Source organism: Vidua chalybeata, chromosome 2 (assembly GCF_026979565.1).
Source record: "Vidua chalybeata isolate OUT-0048 chromosome 2, bVidCha1 merged haplotype, whole genome shotgun sequence".
Taxonomy (NCBI): domain Eukaryota; kingdom Metazoa; phylum Chordata; class Aves; order Passeriformes; family Viduidae; genus Vidua; species Vidua chalybeata.
The window spans coordinates 98,614,191-98,626,917 of record NC_071531.1 but is presented as its reverse complement, the minus strand read 5'-3'; the positions used below and the strand labels follow the sequence as shown (position 1 = coordinate 98,626,917).

General features: G+C 46.5%; 1 protein-coding gene across 1 annotated transcript; it reads left to right on the top strand.

Moving 5' to 3' along the window:
• Positions 1-20: 20 nt before the first annotated feature.
• On the top strand, positions 21-4,814 carry MLNR (motilin receptor). Its single transcript, XM_053936393.1, has 2 exons — positions 21-792; positions 2,622-4,814. The coding sequence occupies exons 1-2, from the start codon at positions 21-23 to the stop codon at positions 2,933-2,935; spliced, it is 1,086 nt and encodes a 361-aa protein (XP_053792368.1). The 3' UTR covers positions 2,936-4,814.
• The last annotated feature ends 7,913 nt before the right edge of the window (positions 4,815-12,727 follow it).

Genomic DNA, 12,727 nt, shown 5'->3' with positions numbered 1-12,727 from the left:
ACGGCGCGTCCCCCGGCGGGATGCGGCGCGGCGGCGGCGGGAACGGCAGCGAGGGCGAGCCCGAGTGGCCGTGGCCGTGGCCGCCCTGCGACGAGCGGCTGTGCCTGGCGCTGCCCATGTGGGTGCTCGTTCCCATCACGGCCGTCTGCCTGGGGCTCTTCGTGGTCGGCGTGGCGGGCAACGTCCTCACGGTGCTGGTCATTCGCAGCTACCGAGACATGAAGACCACCACCAACCTCTATCTGGGCAGCATGGCCGTCTCGGACCTGCTCATCCTCATGGGGCTGCCCTTCGACCTCTACCGCCTCTGGCGCTCCCGACCCTGGATCTTCGGGCAGCTGCTGTGCCGCCTCTCGCACTACCTCAGCGAGGGCTGCACCTACTGCACCATTCTCCACATCACCGCCCTCACCGTGGAGCGCTACCTCGCCATCTGCTTCCCCCTCAAGGCCAAGGTGGTCGTCACCAAGCGCCGGGTGAAAGCCACCATCGGCGTCCTTTGGGCCTTTGCCTTGCTCTCCGCCAGCCCCTTCTTCTTCCTGGTCGGCGTGGAGCAGCCCGACAACCACACTGACTTCAGCCGCGAGTGCAAGCCCACCCCGCAGGCGCTGCAGTCCGGCCTGCTGGCCACCATGTTCTGGGTCACCACCTGCTACTTCGTGCTCCCCGTCACCTGCCTCGGCGTCCTCTACGGCTTCATTGGCCGCGAGCTGTGGCGGAGCAACACCCGCCTGCGGGGCCCCAGCTCGCTCCTCCGGGAGAAGGGGCACCGCCAGACAATCAGGATCTTGGGTGAGTCCCGCTACCATCCCCCACGGGCTATGGCTGGGGCAAGGACCTGGGCTTAGGGGACCATGGCAGGGCTGAAGCACCCGCAGCTCCCGTACAGGATAGGGACTAGCACAGGGGGACATCCCAGCCACGCTCCCGGGAACTGCCACGGCAGGGATTTCACTCTCTCCCAGCTGAGGCTTCACCCGCGTGCCATTGCACATCCAGCAGCACGACTGCCTTCCGTAGATATACCCGTTTCCTGAATTTTACCAGGCAGAATCAAGTAAGGGTAGCCTGAAATTTCAGAAAAGCTGTGGTAACATCAGCAGTCTCTTCCAGTTGGCAGCAACACCTCTGCATAGAAAATTTCTGCGTCTGAAAAGTAAGTTCTTAGTGGTCATTTGTAGCTCTCCAAGGAGTAAATCCACTGGTCGCCCAAGGAGGCTGAAAAACAGCAACTTAGCCCCTACAAGCTGTTTGAAGACAAATCCCACAATACCAAAGCACTTCCTACAGATGGAGGATGCTGATAATTTTTAGTTCACTTTCTTAATCATACATTCAGTAACCCGGCATCAGACTGGAAAGTTAAGAGATCTTAGTCTGCTTTGGGGCTTTAATGTTTGTAAGTAGTGACCAGTTTGAAGGGAAAGAAAAAAGAAATACAGCTATTGACTAAGGAACAATAAAACAAAATGCCACAATTATTATTTTTGCCTACCTTTAATGTAGTTTTTATATGTCACATGGGAGACTTCTTTTACTGAGAATGTAATCAGCTGGATGGAAATAACGTAGAACAAAGGAAAGAAACCAATAAGCCTGAGAGAATTTTGCCGACTTGTTTGAGGAAAGTACTTAGACTGAAGTAGGCACAAGGTTTTCTGACAGAAGCACCCATATCCATGATCTCAGAACCCACTGAATGAGACCAGTGCCCCCTTATCTCAAGGATCCAGCAGCACTTGGTGTGTGGTGTTTTTTCAGAAGAAAACTTTCTTTGGCTGCATCCCTTTTATTTAAGCTCTGAGAAACACAGAGGATGCTCTACAAATGATTGTTTTTAAGTACCTTAATAAATTTATAAACAAAAATAATTAAAAGTATGGATACAATAATACACTTATCTAATTGTTCCTCATCTACTCCTGCTGTGTTGCCATTGCATGAGGGTTTGTATTTGTTCTCATTGTACTAAAATGCAACACAGGACCAGGAGAACAGCTGAAGTGACTCGGGCTAGAGATCCATCAAGGCAAATAGCTGTCTCCAGCAGTAATGATCTGGGGATGCATGAAAAAGCTTTAGTGGAAAAAATCAATAGCTCAACTACACTATAAAGTCTTTATGTTAGATACCATCCCATCACAACAGAGCTAATTCTGTGGGAGCTTGGGTGACTGAGGTGCAGCCTGGGTCTTTTTCGGTGATGCAGACAAGTTAAACAACAGCTCTGCAGCAAATGGAGCTGCTGTGGAGCTTCCACAAAAACTCCTCATTCTGACTTTTATTTTCCTGTCTCATATGTGGCATTACAGACATAGCCAGGAGAGATTTCTGTAGTGCCTGATGTTATTATACAGATGTTATTCCACTGTTGTCGTTCACATTTTTCTCAGCAAACCTCCTATCACAGTTTAGCTTAAAATTTTACCATTTACCTTTTACTTCAGACTTGACGCTATTCCCATTTTCACAGTTTTCCAACAATTTAATGCAATTATTTCTATATATCATTTGTATCAGTTAGAAGAACCTGCAAAATCAGCCACGTAAAATTTAGTTTACTGGATGGTTGAAAAGTTAACTCACTCCTTAACTGCCGCATGTGTTATTTTGTCTTATAGCTGTGGTGGTTCTGGCCTTTGTAATTTGCTGGTTGCCTTTCCACATTGGCAGGATCATATTTATAAACACCCGGGACATGAGGACGATGCTGTTCTCCCAGTACTTTAATATATTCGCCCTGCAGCTTTTCTACCTGAGCGCATCCATCAACCCTGTCCTCTACAACCTCGTTTCGAAGAAGTACAGGGCAGCAGCCTGCAAGCTGCTGCTGCCGCGCCAAGCTGCAGAAAGGGCTTTCACGGTAACAAAAGACGCTGGGGGCTACACAGAGACCAGCGCCAGCACAAGGAATGAGTACACCACCAGCTTCTGAGACTGCACTCCACACTTCTTCAGGCATTCTTGCCTGAGGAAGGGAACTTCCTTCTCAGGGCAGAGTCGCAAAAGGATGGACATTTGTTGGGGCTTGTGGTGTTTCATAACTGTCTGTGTTTTGGGATACCTGTATTTTTGATAACAGAGCAAGCAGGCACCATGAAGTAAGGAAAATGATGTGCAGCTCGTGAAAGATGATAAGTCAATAGGAAAAGCTGTAGTAAATTGCTAGTAAAACCACGGGTTTGCTTTTTTACATAGTGTTTATTGCACATGTTTTGTGCCATTTCCAGTATTTTCTAAAAATCATAACACCAAGGTCTGCAAAGGAGCACTTCTTGGGAGCTGTAATGGGTAAAATTCCCAGACAGCCTTTACCATTTTAAAATGGTTTTCTTATAAACAAGATTTTACAAAACACAGCCTCACAAGGAGATGGACTTAAAAAAAACTACCCACCAACCTGAACAGACCTGGAAAAAAAGGTGTATGCTTTTAGTACCTGGTCTTGTAATCACGAAGGGAACTTTTCCTTAGGAAAGAATCTGCTGCACACCGCAGTCTCTGGGCTTAACCCTTTGGGCCTGGCCCACAGGATCAAATAAGGCCTTTTATTTATATATTAGCAGCCTGTTGTAAAACTTGAGATATCTCAGATCACTTCCTTAGGCTAGATGAGCAGTGTTTGGTAATTAGTAGCAGTGTGTCTCCACTGTGTCACATTGTGTATTGCATGTGCAAATAATACACCAAGTTAACCCACCTTGCCATAAACAAGACCCATCACTGAATGTGCTGGACTATGCCCAGGACTTCATGCTGCATAGCACTGCACTGCAAGTCAAAAACCAACTCACTAATTCTGCTCCAAAAGATTTTAATTGGAAACTTCAACTGTACAACTTAGGAAGGAGGCTAGTTGTGAGGAAAAGCTAGAAGAAGCTGCAGCAGTGTTTTCTGTGGAGGATCATTGCCTCCATACATTTTACTTGTTACTTTATTGGCTCTAGTTGTGTAAATCTGTACTAAAATCAATGATATGGGACTGCACTTACAGGAGCATCACGGATGGTATATCCATGCTTGCCCTTGGATGCTTTCAGGCAGTTGTAGAGTCATACTGTCCCCTCTGAGCCTCCTTTTATATAGGCTAAACACCCCCATCTCCCTCAGCCGCTCCTGAGTTGTGCTCCAGAGCCTTTACCAGCTCCACTGCCCTTCTCTGGACATGCTCCAGCACCTCAGTGTCCTTCTTGTAGTGAGGGGCCTGAAACTGGACACAGGATTTGAGGTGTGGCTTCACTGGTGCTGAGTACAGGGGCACAATCCCTGCCCTGGTCCTGCTGACCACAGTGGCTGACACAGGCCAGGATGCCATTGGCCTTCTTGGCCACCTGGGCACACTCTGGCTCATGTTCAGCCACTATCAACCAGCACCCCCAGGTCATTTTCTGCTGGGCCACTTTGCAGCCACTCTTCCCTAAGCCTGTAGCACTGCCTGGGGCTGTTGTGGCCAAAGTACAGGGCCCAGCACTTGGCCTTATTGAGCTTCATACAACTGTCCTCAGCCCATCAATCCAGCCTGTCCAGATAAATTCAACAGAATTCAACAGCTAGCTCAGAGATCTCAGGACAGCAGAGTTGAACCCAAGTCTTCTTCTCCAAGTTTTAAAAATATGACCAGTTCTCCATTAAAGAGTCACTGAATAAAGACTAAAAAAATCTAAAGACAGGAAAAAATCTATCTCACTGCATACACACAAAGTTTTCTTTTTATGTCAGCTTCATATTGGTGGAGAGCAGTTGTCTGCAAGGCTTGGGTTAGGTTGCTTTTGCTGGGGGTGTGTCATTAAGATGTTCAGTTATCATAAAAGAACAGCTGTTATTTTTGAGGGGTTTGGACAAGTTATTATGAACAGTAATCTTTGTACATGTATGTAGACCAAGGCGGGAAAAAAAAGCTTTATTACATGGTTGTGTGGCCGTGGAGCTGCTTCTGCTTGCCTTCAGTCTCCTGATAATGTCTTTTCCTCTATCAATTGCTGCTAAATTGCACTGAGAGTGAAATACGTGCTCATCAGAAATTTCCCCAAAAGCAATTGCATAGGTACCAGAAGCACAAGATGAGTGGAGGAAGGAGGGAAATGCCCTGGTGGGTTGCTGCCCTGAACCCCCTTTTCTGGGGTGCCCTCCCTGCCACAGACAGCCCTGGCACTGCTCTGCTCTGTGTGTGTGCTGGGTGTCCAAGGCGGGTCCCTCTCAGCCGGGACTCCAGCTCGCTGCTCCCAAGCTGCCCATGGTGTGACTGTGTTTCTGCAGGGAGCTCCAGGCTTGGGCTGCTTCTGCCCAGCCTCAGATGCTGCAGCAGCAGGCTTCTGCTCCTGCTGGCAGACTCCATTGAAATAGTGTGGTTTTCTGGGAAAGTAATTTGTATCCCTTTCATACTTGGTAGAATAACGCAGCAAAATCCCACCTGTGAGCTTGCAGTGCCTTCTTGTTAATGCTCCCTCTCCACCAGAACAAAGGCTTAGGAAATAGATGAAGTTTGGGGTGTTTACAATTAACCAGGCCTGGCACTGCTGTCTCTGGCATTCAGTACTGGATTGTGTAAGCAGAGATGTTGTAAATAAAATAGCACTTCCCAGGAACTCTGAGTCCAGCTGCAGGCAGGCTATCTCTAGGTATTTCAGAAGTAGTTTCCATTCCACAAAGCCTATAAAATACAAGAGAAAATGGACTAGAAAGAGAGAGAAAATGGGGCAGGGATGTAAAAGAAAAGCACAGAGACCAGATGATAAAAAGTGAAGCATGGTGAGATAGTCTCTTTTTTAAAGCATGCCAAAAATCATAGGAAAGAAAATCAGCAATTTGACAGAGCCCTGAGTCTTGCTAGAGTTGTGGCTGTACTGAGGAAGAGCTGAACCCAAAGTCAGCCACCCTGAAGGTTGAAAGGAACCTAAAGCCATTCATTTTTAAACATGTGAACAGGTTTCTCTTAACAGAGAGGAAAGAAATTCTTCGGAGGGAGGGAGGGAGGGAGGAAGGAGGGAGGGAAGGAGGGAAGGAGGGAAGGAGGGAAGGAGGGAAGGAGGGAAGGAGGGAAGGAGGGAAGGAGGGAAGGAAGGAAGGAGGAAGGAAGGAAGGAAGGAAGGAAGGGAAGGAAGGAAGGAAGGAAGGAAGGGAAGGAAGGAAGGAAGGAAGGAAGGAAGGAAGGAAGGAAGGAAGGAAGGAAGGAAGGAAGGAAGGAAGGAAGGAAGGAAGGAAGGAAGGAAGGAAGGAAGGAAGGAAGGAAGGAAGGAAGGAAGGAAGGAAGGAAGGAAGGAAGGAAGGAAGGAAGGAAGGAAGGAAGGAAGGAAGGAAGGAAGGAAGGAAGGAAGGAAGGAAGGAAGGAAGGAAGGAAGGAAGGAAGGAAGGAAGGAAGGAAGGAAGGAAGGAAGGAAGGAAGGAAGGAAGGAAGGAAGGAAGGAAGGAAGGAAGGAAGGAAGGAAGGAAGGAAGGAAGGAAGGAAGGAAGGAAGGAAGGAAGGAAGGAAGGAAGGAAGGAAGGAAGGAAGGAAGGAAAAGATGTTTTAGAGAGATTTGCTGCACTTGGGTGAACAAAGACCTCTCAAGTTCAAAGCTGCTCTTGTACTTGCTGGAATGATGCTGTCTCCAAGGGCCATATGCAGCTGGCCTGGCAAACAGAGGGGTACAGGGACATGTTTCCTTCCCACAGTCATCCCCTTAAAATTCCTTTTGTCACTGTGCTGCATCACTCCCACAGGAAACACAAAGCCTAAGGCTGTTTCAGCAATCAAACAAAGGGATTACACAAAGTAAGAAGGAAAGCAAATAGGTATAAAATGGCCCAAACTGCTCTGAATTAGCTAAACCAACAAACATGGTCTTGGCCTTGGATCAGTCGAGTCTGATGGGAACAAACCCCAGCATCCCTGGGGTGTCACTTCCTATTTGATTTAGGAGCAGGCTTAACATTGCCAAAATAGGCCAATTCTATGATAAAATTAGTATCCAGAAGTATATTTCACTGCTTTAGAGAACTATTTACAAACTGCTTTACTGTTGCTATATGCTCCTGGTCACCTGTGATGCTGCACTTGAGCTTTGGTGGGGATTTCCTGGAACTCAGAAGAAAACTGGGGAAAAGACTGCAAGTGGGGAAAAGGTTTGCATTTGAGGAGTTGGGGGGCAGACACAAAATTTAACCACCTGTGCACTTGGTACCAGTAGATGTTAAACGATTTTCCCATCAGACAAAGCACAGGATTTTTCACAGGCTCAAGTCCAGTTGTTGTATTGTTGTTTACTGCTGAGGCAGGCTTGGTGCTTCTCACGACAAGGCAGACAAGGGCTTGCAACATCTGGGTGAATATCAAAGGACCAAGGATCTCTGGTGCCTGCCCAGACATCACTGATGGAACCTCAAACTGAGCCTCAAAATACTGAGAAGCAGAAGCAATGCTGTCTTCTGCTCAGTGTCCCTACTGTGGGAACCCTACTCTGGTGACCCAAAATGTTAAGGCTGATGTCATCCAGTACTTCTGTGGACCACACAAATCTTCAAGCCTTCCACCAAAGCCTAAGGTTTCCAGAGAGTTTAAGAAAGCCAGTGTTGGATCAGAAAATGGCTGTCCAGGTTGGGAAGTACCTGACAGAGATGAGGTTGGAATCTCCTCCTGCAGCAGCTCTAACCAGCAACACTGCTTTGTTCTTCCTGGGGCTGCACATGTCCAAGAGTCCATGTCCTCAGTCCCCCAAAGCCAGGATCAGAGCTGCCCTACACATTATCTCAATCTCCTTCCCAGTGGCTGGGGGCTTCCAGGCCCTCCAGAACAGCAGAAATCCAAGGGTGGGGGTGGCATATGCCCTGGGAGAGGACAGAGAGCAGTGGGGCTGACAACTCTGTCCTACCTCTCACTTGCCTCATCTTCCCCTCAGATCACCCCATTTGTATGCCGCCCCTTTTCCAAGATGAGTCCTGCTCCTTCTATCTCCACTTTTGGACTTCATCTTCCTTCTCCTGCTGTGGAGCACAGATAATGCTGGCTGCTTTCCCTCCTTTTCCCTTTCCTTCTCCCAGCCAGAACTCACCAGATGGATTCATTTATTTCTCTTCCAGAAGTTGTCTATGACAAATATTCTCTGCCAAGGGGCTCATCCAGGCTGCCAGGCATTGGTGGGGTGCCAGATGCTTCGACCACAGCCTGTCCCTGTCAGCCATGAGCCTGTATGAGCTCACATTGAAGTTGTTTAAAGTTTTAACAGCACCTCTGTGTGGGCTGATTTTAAAAAAAGATTAACCCTTAAGAAGGGCTGGGTCAATTTTTTCCCAAGATATGAAGGCCATGTAAAGCCCTTGCACAGGTTCCATCGCTCCCCATAGTCCCTCACAGACACTGTCCTGAGGCCCACAGGCAGGGCAAGAGAGGAAATTCAGAGTGTTTGCCCTCAACCCCAGTATGTCCCCTGCATGCAACCAGGGATGTATCCACAAGGTCAACCTTCACTGTGGGCTGAAGTTAGGTATCCTAAACCTGAGATTCCATCAAATACCACTGTCCTTAGCAAAGAGCCCAAATTCAGCACAGTGAACCAGCCTGAGATGCATCATCTGGAAATCACTAAAACCAGTAGGAAGTGACAGGAATGCAAGCCAGATGGGAGGGTGTATTTACCTGGAATGGGAGAACCACCACCAGTGTATTGTGGCAACATGAGGAGGTTGGTGCAGTTGCTGTATCAGAGGTGACAGCTACCCTGGCCAGAGTAAGAGAGAAAAGGCAGCAAAAGGATAAAAGTAACCTTTTTTCCCCCTCCAGAACTCATTTAACATCATCCTGTGTGACAAGGAGCAGCATTTCACTGCAGCAAAAGCAAGTCAGCTCTGTGTCAGTGCTCTCAGAATTCTGCTGAGCTGTGATGTCATCTCACAGAGCCCGTGGCAGTTCCATAAGACTGTTGTTGTATCAGGGGTATCCACGCACAGCAGGACTCTGCAAGTGGGTTCAATCCCTGTTTGGGCCATTCACTTAAGGGTTAGACTCAATGATCCTTGTGAGTGCCTTTCAGCTCAGAATATTCTGTGTAATTCTGCATAATGTTTCTGCTCTCTGAAGCTCTGCAGAGGTTGCAAAGCAATGTCAGGAAACTTTGAAAGCAACAAAAATCACCTGGCATCTGCTATAAATCAAGGATACCACCACTGCCCAGCTTGGAGCTAAACTGATTATAAAGGGAAGCATATGCCCAACAAATGTGTGGCTCCTGTGCAACAAATTTTCCCCATCTTAACAAGGAAATCAGTTCCCTAATTTGAGCATAGGTCTGCTTTTTGTCTGTGCTGCGCAAATACACCCCAAAGACAAGTTGTGTTTTGAACAACTGTTGAAGCACAAGCTGTCCACAACCACAGAAGAAGAGGAATGTGGAGAGAGGCTGAGTTTCCCCATCTCCTACAGCAGCTGAGCACAGCATAGGGAACATTCTCTAGCAGATCCCTTTCAAGGGTTTCAATTCTGCCAAGTCAGGCAGCATTCCCAGCCCTGGACTTCATTTGAGGCTTGTAGTCACTACCTCTTTACAGACTTCAGCAGACCTCAGCAGAGCCCACTGGACTGACCTGGACAAGCCATATCTGTGCCAGGGAATCATCTCATCCACCTGCCCACAGCATTCTGCTCCTCCAGAGCAAGCCTGTTAGATAAGGCAGCTGAGACAAAGGAAGCTGCTCCCACAGAGTAGCAGGCCAATTTTCTGGCCTCTGGGAAGTTACCACAAAGATGCAGAAGGGATAGACTCAGAAAAAACAAATGTTTGCTCCTTCCCGTGCTGTCTGTTTTGAAGGGAGATCTCTCCTGCAGAGCCTGGGGACTGGAAAGAAGCAGGGAAGGATGAAAATAGCCCTGGCTGAGACAAGCCTGAGAAAGGCAAAGGAAAACACGGAAGAGCCGTAGGAGTTGGTCTCATGGAGCAGAACCCTCCTACCACACATATGGGATCCACCCAGATCCATTTCTTCCCCATAAACACTTCCCTCCTTACATATTTTTCCCTTCACTAACTGATTTGGTCTTCAGTCCATTTTACAGCTGTTGGTGAGAAACTACAGCTCATCAGGAGCTTGCAATAGCCAGAGTCCTCACTTTCATTTGGTTTCCTTCTTCTCAGACACCTCTTGCTTTGTGAAGTGCAGTGTTGTGAGGAGTAATATGCCTCTATGTGGAAATGTCCAATGTATTACATTTTAGTCTGGGCTCTAGGAATAATGCATTTATTTCTAAATAAAGAAACAAAATTGATTTCTTGCCTCCTTGTCAAACATGGGACAAGGGTGTCAAAGGAAACACATGCCAGTAATAAAAATGTGACAGGTAATTTCTGTTACATAAAGGGAGAAATATCCATGTTAGACCATTTGACAGCACACATCACTGCATTACAACTGATGGTTGTCAAAAAAGACAACCCTAGAAGAAACTGCCTCTGTGAGCTTGCAGACTGGAAGAGCAGACAGGGTACTGGTTTTGTGCTGGGCAGTCTTTGGGATATTTACACAACAGAACCTTTAAAACCGAGCCTTATCACACAAATGACAGGGAGCAAAATCCCACACCTGTTCAGGGAAGCTGGACCATCAATGAGTTTGGGTCACAGACCCACAGGGCAGGGTGATGTGGAGTGACCAGGATCTCACATTCATGTTGAAGCCAGTGGAGCAAACTCAAAGAGGGCGCTGAGGTACAAAGGATCCTGATAGCGCTTGGTGCCATTTGAGAGCAACCCTGGTGCAGCCAAAGGATGTTCACTCACTACCCCACAAAACACCTCTGCTGTGCCTCAGTGGCTGTTGTTTACCAGAAGGTATCAGCAGGAGAGTGTTTGACTACAAGTATCTGTAGGTAACTGCAGAAGCAATCATTTCCAGGCTGGCTGCACAAACCTGGCCCTGCTTGAAGGAAGAAAGAGACGTCACTTGGCTGCTTTCAGTGACCAGTGAGGAAAAAGCTGCTCATTCAAAAAGTTTTAGTGGTACCATGCATCACCAACATGGCAGGACACTGCTCTCCCCCTCACAAAGCAGGGACTGGGGCCTACAATGTCTACAGCAGGAGACAGGCAGAGAATTTGCAAAACCATTTTTTTTGCCTCCATGACATAGAGTTGACAGATGCTGCCTTCACTGTTGTCAAACTGACTTTTACATAATTCCTAATCTTGCTGCTTTTCAAAGCAGTGAAAAAAGCAGCGAGTGATAAAGACAGAGGCTCTTGGAGTGGCTCCTGTTCAGGGCAGGTTTCCCTGCTCAGCAGCACAGCCATCACAAATCACGCTGCTGCCACCACACACTCCAACTATTTCCCTTTCCACTGCGTGTACTTCAGCACGCTGCTTTATAAAGCAAGCACATCTCTTCCAAGGTCATTTATACAAGGGGTGTTAAGAGATAAAAAGAGCACCTTGTTGTATTTGCATGGTACTAACAAATACTAGGTATTTCCTACATGAACTGATGGGCCTAGCTGTTACAGATGCTTAACAGTTCACAGATAAAACTTTCTAAGAGAAGAGGGTTTGTTTTTAAATCCAGAAGGCAAAACAAAGGTCAAAGTAGAACTAAAGATTAATAAAGGTCAAAATAGATCTCCTAGAGATTAATAAAGGTCAAAGCAGAACTCCTAGAGATTAATAAAGATCCAAACCTCCAAGAATAAGCACTATAAGTTCTTCTTCCTAGTCTTTAAACTAGGAATTTATAAATTAAAATTTATATTAATATTAAATTATATTAATATTAAATTATATTAATAAATTAGATTAATAGCTTCACTGTTTATCATTATATTCCAGCTAGAATTTTCAGGTAGTGTGAAGTCATCTGCCTTAAGAGAGCTGATGGTTAATACAGGAAACCTGGACCCAGGATCTAAAACCTGCAGTGCACAGACACAGAAAAATACTGCAAAGTAGGTAACTGCAAAGCAGGAATAAGTTTTCTCAGCAAATCAACCCCAAAAGAGATGGTGATGGGGAATGAGATTTTCAGTCCACCGATACCATGAAGATGAGGGTGTAAAAATGTACTAACAGTGGTACAAGAAGCACCATAAAAGCCAAGCAAAACATCTCAGTAAATTTAAACAATGAGCAGTGTTGCTATACCAAATGGCTATTAAATTAAATTATTGCAAAGCATAAAATCCTGAAAGTCATCAGCCAAGATGATCACACATCTTTGTAGCTGTGTATCAGAAGGTACCTGCACAAATGGGAACAAACCAGAGGTATGAGAACACAAGGGGTATGGCAACTTCCAAAGGACATTGTGGCAGAGAGAGCTTTTGCTTTCTCCCATCTGTCAGATCAAAACACAACATATCAGCAATGAGAGCCTTCTGGGACACCTCAAATGGGACATTCAAGCAAACGGGTCTGCTAAGTAAAGAAAAAAGGGGTGAGGGGAAAGGGGTGTTAAGCAATCAATCACTTGAATAAATTGGGTTTGTAAGACACAGATGCAGGAACAAACTGCAGCTGTTGAGAGAAGCAGTAGGTTTTTTCAGCAGATCCCTTTCAAGGAGAAAAGGGCCATCCAGAAACTCTTGCCAATCTGTAAATTATAGAAATTGAAGCTCAGAGGACAACATGCTGGTTTAACTGGAAAGGCTGAATTGCCCTGAGTTGTATATAAAGGAACAGCAAGACTAAGACACACTTTTCTCATTACTACCGTCCTATTTCTCCACTGTAATCTTGCCAAAAGAAGCCTACTTAGTCCCTGGGCAGTAGGGTTG

Bases quoted from the DNA above. Each gene is read 5' to 3' on its own strand.
- MLNR (XM_053936393.1), top strand. From the start codon at position 21: ATGCGGCGCGGCGGCGGCGGGAACGGCAGCGAGGGCGAGCCCGAGTGG. The intron at 793-2,621 runs GTGAGTCCCGCT...TTTGTCTTATAG, and splicing joins CCAGACAATCAGGATCTTGG to CTGTGGTGGTTCTGGCCTTT.